General features: G+C 42.3%; 1 protein-coding gene across 26 annotated transcripts in view; it reads left to right on the forward strand.

Annotated features, from left to right (window-relative positions):
* ARHGAP26 (Rho GTPase activating protein 26) overlaps positions 1-13033 on the forward strand; it is a 431139-nt gene that overhangs the window by 339230 nt on the left and 78876 nt on the right. For all 26 annotated transcript variants that reach the window (XR_010413044.1, XR_010413045.1, XR_010413042.1 and 23 more), the window contains one exon: positions 9711-9864. Coding sequence is in view for 19 of the 26 variants with exons in the window: in XM_064596092.1 (XP_064452162.1) it covers positions 9711-9864 (154 nt within the window). In the remaining 7 variants the exon portion in view is untranslated. The remainder of the gene's footprint in view (positions 1-9710; positions 9865-13033) is intronic.

Here is a 13033-nt window from a genome sequence, read left to right on the forward strand (position 1 = left end):
GGCTCATGGAAGCATGTGACATAATAGCTGATGCTCCTGGATGTGTGTCTTGTTTTCCAGAAGTGTTTTTCTTTCTGTGTACAAAGACAACTTGTGTCCTAGGTACCTCCATAAGATTCTTCAGCTTCAATCTATGGAGAGTAGTAGAATCTTCTCCAGGTGGCCATTTTCCCTTTGCCTAAAGGTAAAGATGTCTTTCTGATGACAGTGGTCTCTTCCCAGAAGGAGGAGCTCAATGCTTTCTCCTGCTCTTTGCTGGGTAAGGACTTTGGCCAGCCCCAGGGCAGCATGTGGCTCCTCAGACAAATCAGTGTGTGGTAGAAGCGGGGCTAGGAATGAAAAGGGAGCAGTCTCTGAGATTAAACTTTGTGGAAAAAAAGAAAGGAAATTATGAGGGAGATACAGGGTTTAAAAAGCATCACAGCAACAAATGCAAGTCATTTGGAAACCACTGAATCTTTTAGTGAGGAGGGGACTCGATATCCAAATTATATATAGCTGGTCAAGAAATGTTTTCTGAAAGGTAGAATTTTGAGTAAGATGCTAAAGGAAATGAGTCATAGTCTCGTCCACAGGAGAGAAGGATGACAGTGATGCTCTACAGAAGGAACATGGAATAGTCTTTGTATGAGTAGCAGAGGGTAGCTCGGGTAGCTCTTGTCTCTAGAACTGAGGATTGTGGAAAGATCTGTTTCCAAATTGTACTTAGAAAACATTCTCTTAGAAATCAATTTTTAAATGTATGTTTAATGTATATGGCTCCATAATTTATCAAGTGGTTTCTCATGCTAAGCACTGTGCAAAGCAACAGCTCCCTTAATTTTCACAATTACATGACACAGGTGCTGTCCCCATTTGGGACAATGGAGGAAAATAAAATTTATATCAAATAATGTACTCAGAATCACACAGCAACAAAGTAGATTTGAACCTAGTTGTTCTGACCTCACAGCTGTACTATTAGCCAGTGATTACTCTGCCTTCCGGTTTCAACTTGTGGGGTTGTTCTCGAGGAGATGTGGTTCTATGTGCTTTTGTGACCTAGCCTGCAAACCCAACCTTAATTCTAAGGGAAAATGTTTCCAGTGTTGCTTATGTACCTGGAGTTTAAACTTTCAATAAGCTAGCAATCTGCCTGTAAAGAGACAGAGGTGGGGGGGGGGGGGCTGGTGTGGAAGGATAAATTAATGCATTTGATGAAGAACCTTGAGACCAAGTTAGAGCTGAACCTCATTCAGTAAGAACAGCAATAAAAATTAAAATTATTATACCTCACCTAACATGCCAAGCAGCCTAAAGCGCATTACTATCTTACTTCGTTCTCACAACTGACCATCACCCGGTGACATAGGTTCTTAGTAACCACGTTTCACAGACAGACAAACTCAGGTTCCAGAGGTTAAGTAGTCATACAACTGGTGAAGGGCTGGGAGGAATTTGTACCCAGGTGATGTCCCTTCCCCATGCCACGTTGTCTTCAAAAGGGTGCTTGTGTCAGTTCCTCAGCCATGGAAGTGAAAATCTTGTTAGACTGAACTACAGAAGCAATTAAAGCCATCTGTCCTAGCATGCAGTGGTGCCATGGGGGCACTTGAACCATCTTGAACGGCTTCCTCAGTATGCATACCAGCAGGCAGCAGCCCCTCCAGGTCTAGCGCCAACTATGCAGAGAGCAGTGTGCATTCAGCAGTACCTTGAATTTGCTGGGCCAAGGTAGTCACTCCCATTTGTGATCACCTCAGAACAGATGGAACAGGGTTTTTCAACTGTGCTGCCAGATGAATGGTAGCAAGGGAAATTACATTTAATCTTCAAGTTGCCACATGGATACATCATATAGCAGAAATGAGAGCGGTATATCTAGATGAAAGGTACTGACCTAGAAGCTGTACTTTTTCTGGACAACTGTAGAAGGTGGAACCAGAAGGATTAGAGAGGACCAGGAACCAGGTCTTGTGCCTTTTAAAGTTCTTCCAAGAGGGGCGTCTGGGTGGCTCAGTCAGTTAAGCATCCAACTCTTGATCTCAGCTCAAGTCTTGATCTCAGGGTTGTTTGAGTTCAAGCCCTGCGTTGGGCTCCACGCTGGGGTGTGGAGCCTACTTGAAAAAACTAAAGTTCTTCTAAGAGATTACAAGGTGACATTAATGACTGATTTTTGTCTCAGATTTTTAGGACTTACACCAAGGTATTGAAACATGTTTCTTGGAACAGGAGTTCTTAGACTTAGTGTCCATTTGAACATCGTAAGGAGCTTATTAAAAATACAGATGCCTGGTCTCCTCCTTCTCCTCCTCCTCCCTGGTACATTCTGAATCAGGAGGTCTTGACTAGAGCTCAGGTATCTGTATTTATTTTTAAAGATTTATTTATTTATTAGAGAGAGCGGGGGGGGGTGCAAAGGGAGAGAGAGAGAGAGAGAGAGAGTCTCAAGCAGACTCCATGCTGCGTGTGGAGCCAGACGTGGGGCTCGATCCCAAGACCCTGAGATCATGACCTGAGCCAAAATCAAGATCAAGATGCTTAACCAACTGAGCCACCCAGGCACCCTGGCATCTGTATTTTTAAAAACACTCTGGTGATGCTGATGCCAGCTAAAGTGAGAGACACACAGGCTTGGGGGGAAGGGGCAAACAGCCAAGGTTGCTCATTTCTGTCACTACCAGAACATCTCTTTGACTCTGTTGAGGTGTGCGGCAGCCTGGTACGGTGGCTGAGGGCAGGGGTTCTGCAGGCAGCCTGCACTGTTTCAGTGCCATCTCTGTCACCTAGCAGCCCTGAGACCGGGAGCGCATTACTTTCCCTTTCTGAGCCTCCATTTGCTCATCTGTAAAATCATCCACTAAGAACAGCTTCCTTGGAGGGCAGTTACGTGATTAAGTGAGCCAGTGCAAGTGTATGTCAGGTACTTGATACTGGGCCCAGAACATAGTAAGCACCTAATAAACTTTGGCTACAACTGTGATGATTATCATCAGACTATAGTTTTACATTACATTTCACTAAAGAAATATTCCACCTCTGGATCATGCAGATTCCAAAGAAGAGGCCCATTTGTGAGGGGAATGCAGAGTCACCGTGGCCCCAGAGAGAGCTGATTTGATGCTTGAATTCAAATACATCAGCAGCTGGGATGAGTTGTGCAGCATTGCTGGGGCTGGGGGGTGGGAATAGATTCTTGGGCTTTGTTTTACATGGATCACACTAACTAGCTGCTGGGATTATAGCTCTCATTAATTCCTTTAGTGCATTTAATTCATCCTGGACCCTCTCCCAGACAGACCCAGTGAGAGGTTAAGAATTCAGCTCATATACTTCTCATTTGTGTCTTCCTTATTGAAAAAGAACTGGGAATTCATACTATTCAGAGGCTTACATAATGCCTTTCTCCAGGCACTCAAGGCTGCAGCATGTGCCTGTTCTCAGGTTTTGCCTCTGCAGATCCTGGGTGCTCTGGACACACCTGTTTGTTTTGGCAGGTGACAAGTTTATCCACCTGGAATCTTACTGTCACACAGACTAAGGTGTCATGTGGCTCTTGGATTAATTATGCTTAGTTACCGTGTGTGACTGAAAACCACATAGTTGATGTGGCCATTTAAAAAATGATGCCCTGAAAAGCTAATGGCAAGAAAAAAGTTCAAGGTAGATCATTAAATGTAAAAAAAAAAGCATATTACGGTCTTATGTGTCTGGCTTTATCAGTTAGTGAACAAAGCAGGTAACTCATTATTGTTACGGTGTTATACCATTTTGTTAAAAGAAAAGTATATATATGTATTTTTCTATATATAGAAAAATGACTAGACATTTCCACAACAAAATGCATATAGAATATTTGTATGCTTTTCTGTACTTCTAAATTAGAGAGGAATGCATGTTTATTATGTATTGACTAATTTTTACATTATTAAAAACAAACTACCTATTCACACATTTTATTACTATCTCAAGCCCATTTTGCAGTGAGTCATGGTATAAAAATAAGTAAATATATATATATATTTAATGAGCAATAATATAAGCAGTCTGTAGTGGACTCCCTCACTTACCTGGGAACCAGAGATTCAAGGAACAACATCCCTACTCAAAAGCAAGTTCTCAGCTGGAAAAGAACACTATGTTATAAGTAGCGGAGTACCTATTTAACTCTGATCACTCAACTCCCTGTCCAGCCATTATGTAGAGGTTCGTTTCTACATTGTGGTTTTTGAAATGGTGTTGTTTCGGGGATGGTCTTCCCCATTGTGCCTCCATGCCTCTTTCCTGTGAATCATTTCAGTCCTGGGCCTGTCCTGGGCACAATGATTCCCCCGTTCGCTCATGAAATCCAGTTTTATTGGCATTTTTTTCCCTTTGCAAAGAGAAGGGTTATTATGAGCACAATGAGTAGGAAGCAAGTCAGTCACTCCACATGGAACCAAAATTGGTAGTTTTTGTTGAAGACGACCTGCCAAAAGTTGTAATATCATGTAGTATGTCCTATGGACAAAACAACAGATTGACCACATTTTTTACTTATCAATTCACTGTTTAGTCCGTCATTGCCCAAACTGTTTTTTTAAGACTGTTTTTTGAAACATTGCCCAAACTGTTTTTATGTGCCCAAACACATTGCTCAAACTGATTTTTGAGATTATTTTTATCATAGGGACTGACACTGGGTCAACATGAAATCATACCACCTCAGATTTTAGTGTGGCTTGGCACGCCACTATTATCAGGAACAAAAACTACAAAGAAAAAAATTGCTTCAGAAAGTCTGATTCCAAGCTTCTCATGTACTTGGGTGTTTCCCAGAGATGGTAAACTCAGAAATTGCTGTGCACTCATCATTTTTTATTGCAAAATTCATTAAGCTGCCATTCTATTATCATCATATCTTGTCAGGATGATACATTACAGACTTCATTGCAAAACTTTAATAAGCAGAAGAAAGTACACCTCTCTCCCTACCACAGCAAGGGAAAGCCTCTGGGTATTTTGCTTTTGTCTTAATATTTTTTGTCGAAAGCCTGTGTCTTTGCAGAACTTCCATCAGTCTGGTAACTCCCTTTCCTCCCTGTTTGATCATGTAGAGAGCACATTCCCTCCTTAGGGCTCTGTGAGGCATCATGAGCTACTGTTAAAGAACATTTCTTCTTCCCTTTTTTTGACAGCTAGTCTCAGACATCATGGAAAGATGATGTTAGCCCGTATTCTGACAGACTTCCATGTGTGGTGGGAAACCTCCCCCAAAGTGACTTTGCAAGTCTGTGTTTCCTATTTATCCTCCCACTCTGTGTATTCAGTGGGCCAGAGCATTGAGGCTTGCCGAGACACGTGAATTTGGTTTGGTTCTGCATGTGCATTCCTGGCCCTGCTTCTGGGTTCTGTGATAAGTAGAGACCCTGCCTTTTGTATGGGGGGTGTGGGGATGGGGAGGGATTGTCATTAGAGTGAGCAGGAGTCACTTGGTAAATATGGAAAGTGAAGTTGCTTAGCTCCCAGATTTCCATGGCAACCCCCAGAACAAGTACAATATCACCAAAATTATTCTGTGGCTTTCTTTTTTTAGTTGCAGTGATTTGGTTGCATAGTCATATTTTTCCACTCCTGATTTGTACAAAAAACACAGACTCTGTCCACTGTAACCATTACTTTGGTTTCAAGGACATTAGTGGTCCCTGTATGAAACACCTGGAAAATTCAGTCACTTGGAACTTCCTCTTTCTGTGCCAGCAGAATACATTTTCATTGCTTATTGTCACCTTGTATTTATTATTTGTCTTGTAACCATTCATGGAGCTTTAGTGTATATTATGCACGGGCCGGGTGCCAGGAACATGTGACTGATGCTGACCTCGCAGGTCACTGTAATAGATGCTCAAGGGGTTCTGTATGGGCATACATGCCCCTGCCCCGAGTAGTTTCCATTTCTCAGCACTAGGACCAGCACTAGGAAGAGTTTATCACTCTTCGTAGTAACTATGTTCATGAAGACATTCATCACTTACCCATACATGTTTACATTTGTTAGGGGATTTATTTTATCATTTCCTTGCTTCTGAGCTCTTGTCTTCTGTGACTAAAACGAAGAGAGATTCTTGTTGACAAACATGTTTGAAGAAGGCAGGGATCCCCAGTTTAGGAATACTCCTGAGTTGTAGGCATTCTTTCTCTTTTGGTCATTTAAGGGGTTCTCCGTGATCCTTTTGCTTTGACTCATAACTGTTGTTGTTTTTCTTTTTCAGTCCCCTCCGTAGCCTATAATTTCCTTTTCTTCAGCAATGTAATTGCCATCAGTCTTTCTTATACCTTGTGAGGAGGATGCCAGAGCTAGTTTGAATCATTGATGTCTCAGAGAAGTCCAGGTCTGGTATTGGAAAGATTTGGTTAATTTAATTTTTTTTTAAATAGTGTTTTAGGCTGCCTGTTCTCATTATGTTTTCTGTTAGGGGAAGTACTCATTTGCCCACCTGACAAAGATCCCCCTGTTTGGAGTGACATTACTGAATCATGTTCTCTTTTTTTTCTTAATTCATGCCAAATGCCTTAGAATTTGTCTCGGTATAGTTTGCCATACCACTAAAACATTTGAATTGCTGTTGATTTTACTCTCCACCTCTTCCCTGGAATGACTCTCACTGTCCTGCTCACCCTCAGTAGGGATTGTCAGCATTTCAGCTCAGAAGCCTATCCACCTTAGACGTTCTCAGTCTCACTATGTCCAATAAAACTGTAGTGGTCTTATAGTCCGAGAGTGCCAGGTTTCCAGAATTCCTTATCATGTGGCCCATCGAGGCATACTGGTAAAGAGTCTGACTGTTTAGATGCGTATTTGGCTATCTTGACTGCAAAACTATGAAATTTTATGATTAATTTTTTTCTGTATTTTCTTTTTGAACAAAGGACACCTTTTCTTGATCTTTTGCTTTTGTTGTCATTTTGTTAGAGGTTTTGCCATATGTGCAAGGCTCACAGTACCTAAATACAAGTCAAAATAGAATCTCAAAAAGGATTTACTTCCTTAAAAAGAGTTCTAGTGACTCCACTGAATGAAATACTAGAAATCCTCGACTTCAGTTTGGGGGTTGCCACCCATTTAATTTTTGTGGCTTTTCTAGGCCAGGCAGGGTTGGATTCTCATTGTCCACCCCATCCTCATTCTCGTGTGGGTTCATCTAAGACAAATGTCAGTTTCCATATGCAGCAGTGTTCCTTGCTTAGCTCATGGAGAAAAGCCAGTCTGTAATACTGTAACAGAAGATAAGTTCTCAAAAATTTTACCCAAATCCCATTTATAGAATCAGATTCTTATATGAGGTTAGGATTCTGATAAAGTGTTATATAAAGGAAAGCATCTTTATCTATTTCTTTTCAGTTATGATTTCAAAGCTTTATCTGTCACATGTTCAATCTTAGGTTGCTCCTAGTCTACCGAGGAAGGTAGACATGTGAACAAATAAGTATATGCAAGTTACTAATAAATATTCTAGTATACATCTGAATAAAATACCTAGGAATTAGTGTAGGGGTGTTCATTATCTGGGAATGTGTTCCCAATAAGTATTCACTGAATAGATGAAAATTGAAGAAAATTCCATCTCAGATACTCTTTTTCTAATGGATGGTAAGGCAGGAAAAAAAGTCCCAATAATATTTTAGAAAAACTAATATGTTTTTAGCAAGGTATTGTTTTTAACTTATAGAATCATAGTCCTCTTAAGGGCAAGTAAATATAATCACAGGAGAAATATGAGCTATGGTTATACTCTTTGGTTTCCTGTGAATCCAGAAAATTACATCATGCAAAGTTGGCCTCAAACTAGAGTTAATAAAACTATTCACCTCTCCTTCCCTGTGAAGCAGAAATTGTCTTCATTGAACCCCAGAGAAGTGTATTGAGTGCCCTTTTCTATATGTTGGTCTTGGGCTTCTCAGTCTTTTTCAGAAATCTCAACATGAGTATTTTGTGCAAAGGAAAGTTTGCACTGATTCATACTGGTAAGTGGCATATCCATTTTCTCAGTGATCCCCTAATTATGTAATTTTAGAGTTGGTTTTCTTCCTGATAGCAAGTTCCCATTCAAAGTCCCTGTTAGTTCTTCTATATCTGGGTGCATTGTAACTCTTTTGGTTTCTCTTTCTTTGTTGTTGTTTCTGTTTGGAACTTAAGCTCTTGAGATATGAATAGTTTCAAATCTCAGGAATCAAGTTAATAATCTACTTTTTTCAAAATCTACTTAGAGTTCAGAAATCTCCCAATAGCCTCATGGAGTTTTTTATTCTTCTGCAGGGTTTTAAACATGGCATTGAGAATTTGTCAAGATATTAGGGGTGTTTGAGTGTTTGAGTGTTTGGGTGTGTGTGTGTGTGTGTGTGTGAATGAGTGTGTGTGTATTAAATGTAAAGATTACTCTAACATCATCTCATAAGCATGATAAATTTTATGCACATGACTAGTATAAATGGAAAAGTATTTTTTTTATCACATCACCCCCTTTACTGCTTGAAGAGTTCAAATGCCAGCCTCTAAACCACCATGTCAGTGAGTCCAGTCTGTCTTCTTAGGGACATGGTATACCTCCAGCTTGTTTCAAAGGTCCAGTGAGGATTAATCCACGTAGGCTGTTTCCTGATAAGTGAATTGACTGCCTGCAGCATCAGCTGATTTCATTATGGTGTATCTGTAATGAATGTGGGATGAGAATGACATTCCGGGACTCTGATATTTTGCTACAGCAGTGGTGCCTTTGCCATTTAGCTGATTTATCCCAAAAACGTTTTCTTCAGCACACGGTTCCAAGTTTTTAAAGATGGGAAGAAACAGAAAGTTCTTATCTTCAAACAGTGTTCTGAAGTTTACAAAATGCATTCTTGCATATGATCCCACTTGATCCTTATGAACTTCTTGAGCTGTGCAAGGCAGTTTTCATTATCCCCATTTTACAGATGCATTAGCCAAGAAACAGAGTGAAAATTGCCTGAGGCCACTCAGCCAGGCAGGGGTGGAGTCTTGAAAAGAACTCAGGTTTCCTCCCTCTGGGATTAGTAATACTCTCCAAGCACTAATATGACTGCGTGGACCATGGACTCAGTTTTTTATATGCAGACGGCTCTGTAGCCCTTATAGATCTATTAATTAAAGAACTGACTTGAAGCTAGACATCAAATACATGGAGCTGGAGGCAACGCAGGAGGGTTTGTCTTGGGAGTGGTCAGGAATGTAGACTGCAGTCATAAGGATGTTGATGACCAAGTAAGTAGTAGATATTTTATGGTGAAGTGCTATAGAATTGGAGGTAGGACATGGCCCTCGCAATTAAGACCATATTGGGGGCAGGAGTTTTAGAATAAAAGGTGAATGTTACAGAAACCAAGAGGACCTCATTGAATACAAGGGCGCTATGAAGGCCGCTCTGTGTTCTGCCCATCTACCAGTCAAAAGAAGACACACAATTTATGGTGCAGTGGTAGGGTCACTCTTAGGAAAATGGCTGGTCTGTCCTATCAGGCTGAGCAGAGGGGGGTTTTCTCCAAAGTCACAAGTCACCTGTTCCTCTTCCTTTCCTCTTCCTTTCCCACCTGTAAACCTTATCCTTTCCTATGTCTTCTGAGCTTTGCTGAGGTCTCAATCCATTCTCATTATTGGTAGGTTTTTGTATACGTCGAAACAAACTATCTTTATGAAATAGTAGTAATATGGGGTTTGTCACCTTGTTTTTCTCCAGAGGAACAAAGAAACAGCATCATCAACTCCAGTTTGGAATCTGTCGTCTCATCAAATGCAAATAGCATCCTTAATTCCAGCAGCAGCTTGCAGCCCAACATGAACTCCAGTGACCCGGACCTGGATGTGCTCAAACCCACCCGGCCCAACTCACTGTAAGTATGATGTCTAACTGCCTTCCACAGTAGGCCCTTGCTCAGCCATCCCGCCCGGAATTTATGCTCTGGCCCCATCTGACTTTGAGCATTGTCCCATGAACGTGATTTTAACCTTCTTCCTAAATGTGGAGCTTGGCTAGTTTGTTGTGGATTTTTTGAGCATCATCATCTCAGAAGGGAATCATTATTCTTAACATACTGCTTCTTGGCCTTGGTGATCTTTGATTTACCCTCCTGCTGAGATGGCTTTGGTGATGGCTATTGACCTGTGCTGGCTGCTGGGCATGAAAAGCGATTTCTTTTAGTTTTATAAAACATCCAGACACTGTAGCAACTCAGTGGATCAGTAGCCAAGTCTGTTTCACTCATTTATGTTGTCCTGGTTTCCTTTCTCCCTGATGATGTAGAATATGTCCAGTGCCACTTCTGTGTCCACTTCTAGAAAGAAAAGCCCTCCAGTAGCCCTTCCAGTGTTGAGATCCTCAACCCTTAGCATGACTGTGATGATATACCAGAGACTAGGAAAAAGAAGAACCTTTGTTGCTTCACCCTTGGGTGGTAAGCACCCATAACCGAGACAGGCACTTTTAGAGCTGCTTGTCCGGTCCTCCACAGAAACTAGATATCCACTGTGCTAGGGCCAGAAAGTCCTCCCTTGTGGTTTCCTCCCACACTGCTTAGCGTGCTTCTTCAGACCACCACATAAATCTTGTCAACTAGAGCCTCTGCAGAAAGTATGTAAGGCCATGACCAGAACAGCTGGACTCTCAGGCTGCGGTTGGATAAAACTCGGGAAGAACAGAGTTGACTTTGCCTTTCTCTAGTGAAAACAGTTCGAAGTTCAGCCACAGATTGTCTTCAGGGCACTCATTTCACCTGGTGAGACACCAGGATATCAGAACCTTTTCCTGCCCATCTCCGGGCCGTGGTTACACGGTCACACCCTGCCGTTCTATCTCTTTAAGATATTTGTGGATCTGCAAAATGGGACCAACAATTTTTGCCTTAGAAGAGACTAAGGGAGGGCGCCTGGGTGGCTCAGATGGTTAAGCGTCTGCCTTCGGCTCAGGTCATGATCTCAGGGTCCTGGGATCGAGTCCCACATCGGGCTCCCTGCTCCACGGGAAGCCTGCTTCTCCCTCTGCCTCTCTTTCTCTGTCTCTAATGAATAAATAAATAAAATCTTTAAAAAAAAAAAAAAAAGAAGAGACTAAGGGATATTAAGGCTCAGGGGGAGAAAGACTCTAAAATGGACTTAAGGAATACTTTTACTACAAACGAAACAGTAGCATAAAATGAAATCACGTACTGGGAAAACTCATTCAGCTTAAGGGCAGTGAGTCTCTTCTGCTTCTCCATGGCCAGACTTGCCTGTGGAGTCTCCATCCCTCACTGCCTGGCTTGTTAAGCACTCCTATATCTGCTTTCCTAGACTTGAAGGAGATTCTGGTTTCTTTTTTATCTCTTTTTTTATCCCCCATTTTGTTTAAACTTCTGTACCTGTCATTTGTTGCTCAGCATGAGCAAGGTTGAATTTCTAGCCCAGGTTGCTTACTGTCCCTGATCTTAGCCAGCAGTATCATTTAATGGTCTTTAATCTTTGTGGGTTTTTTTTTTTTTAAGATTTTATTTATTTATTTTAGAGAGAAGAAGTGAGCAAGAGAGAGAGAAAGAGCAGGGGAGGGGCCGAGGGAGATGCAGTCTCCCCGTTGAGCAAGGAGCCCAACGTGGGGCTCAATCCCAGGCCCCTGGGATCGTGACCTGAGCTGAAGGCAGATGCTTAACCGAGCCACCCAGGCGCCCCTCTTTAATCTTTGTTTTTAGCAGCTGGGAGCCCCCTGAGTCACCACTGTCTAAAGAGGCTGCTTTGGCGGCTAAGTGGTAAAAAGGGGGCAATGTCTTTTAAACAGGTCCTAGGGGAGGGGACTTGAGATTTGTATTTTTCAGTTGTCTAGATGTGATTTGTTTTACATAAAACACTGGGGGTCACTCGGTCCACTTTACACCATCCATGGGGACCGTTGCTTGCCTGCTACAAAATTTGGGGGCTTTCCCAGGGCAGGAAGAGTGATGTCAGGAACAGTTGTACTTTGTTTGACTTTCAAGGAAAGTTGGAGGTAGGATTGTGGATGTTGCCAACAAGTCTGCTGCCCTTCCAGGTTGAGTGAACACCTGACTGGCGCCTGTGAGTCTTTGGCTCCAGGCTGTTCCTGAGGCAGAGGCAGTGCAGCTGCCCACACTGACTGCAGAGTTTGCCTCAGCCACCCTGAGGCCCACCCCGAAGGCCCCTCGAGCTCTGCGGGAGCTTCGCTGCCTGTTTTGGAAACCCAGGGCCGTGAATATGCCATATCCGAGTTTGGGCCTCCCTCGTTTTTTCTGCCTGCTGTTTGCTTGGGTGGGCCATAGACAGAAGCTAGGTGATCCTGGCAAATAGAAGCCATAGTACTTTCCTGGAGAAAACCAATTCTGAGAAGTCTGTCAGCACAGTATGTCGTGGAGATTGGGTTCAGTCACAACCACAGAGACCACTGGCCCCAACCTCAGTTCGGGACCCTTTCATTCCCTCCATCATTGTTCACTTTGAAGTACACAGAGATCCTTGAATGGGAACACTTAATGATGCAGATGAAAACAGAAAACAAAATTAGAGGGTGGGGGATAACCATTACTTGGATTATTAATTAGGCATGAGGTGGGGAGCCAGTCATCAGAAACTGTCCATTCTCCTTTTTATTTCATTCATTTGTTTTTCATTGTTTTCGTAATGACTGGAACGGTCATTATGGCCATGTAACCATCATAATGAAAGGAACATGCTTTGTGACTCAGCATCCTTTAGCACTTTAGAGACCACATTTTGCTGTCTCATTGGTAAATCTTTCCTAGTTCTCCAAGGAGATCAGGGCCCTCTTGTTTGTGTGGGCATAATGCTAAATTGGGCATCAAAATTAGAGATGCACCATTCTGGCCATGTCAGGGCAAGGTTGCAGAGTTTACACCTTTGGCAGGTCCTCAGCTGGACTTCCTAAAGCATAGCCATCCCTCTTGAAGATCAAAGGACACTTGGTAAGTCAGGACCAAAGTCCAGGTAGTCTAAAATTGTCAGCAACTATTGCTGACATATTTTGTGCCCAGACCTCTGCTAAGCTACCAGGGGTAAATGAGA

The sequence above is a fragment of the Mirounga angustirostris genome, unplaced genomic scaffold, assembly GCF_029215605.1.
Source record: "Mirounga angustirostris isolate CCGP_5_RB_7025 unplaced genomic scaffold, mMirAng1.0.hap1 SCAF_7, whole genome shotgun sequence".
Lineage (NCBI taxonomy): Eukaryota > Metazoa > Chordata > Mammalia > Carnivora > Phocidae > Mirounga > Mirounga angustirostris.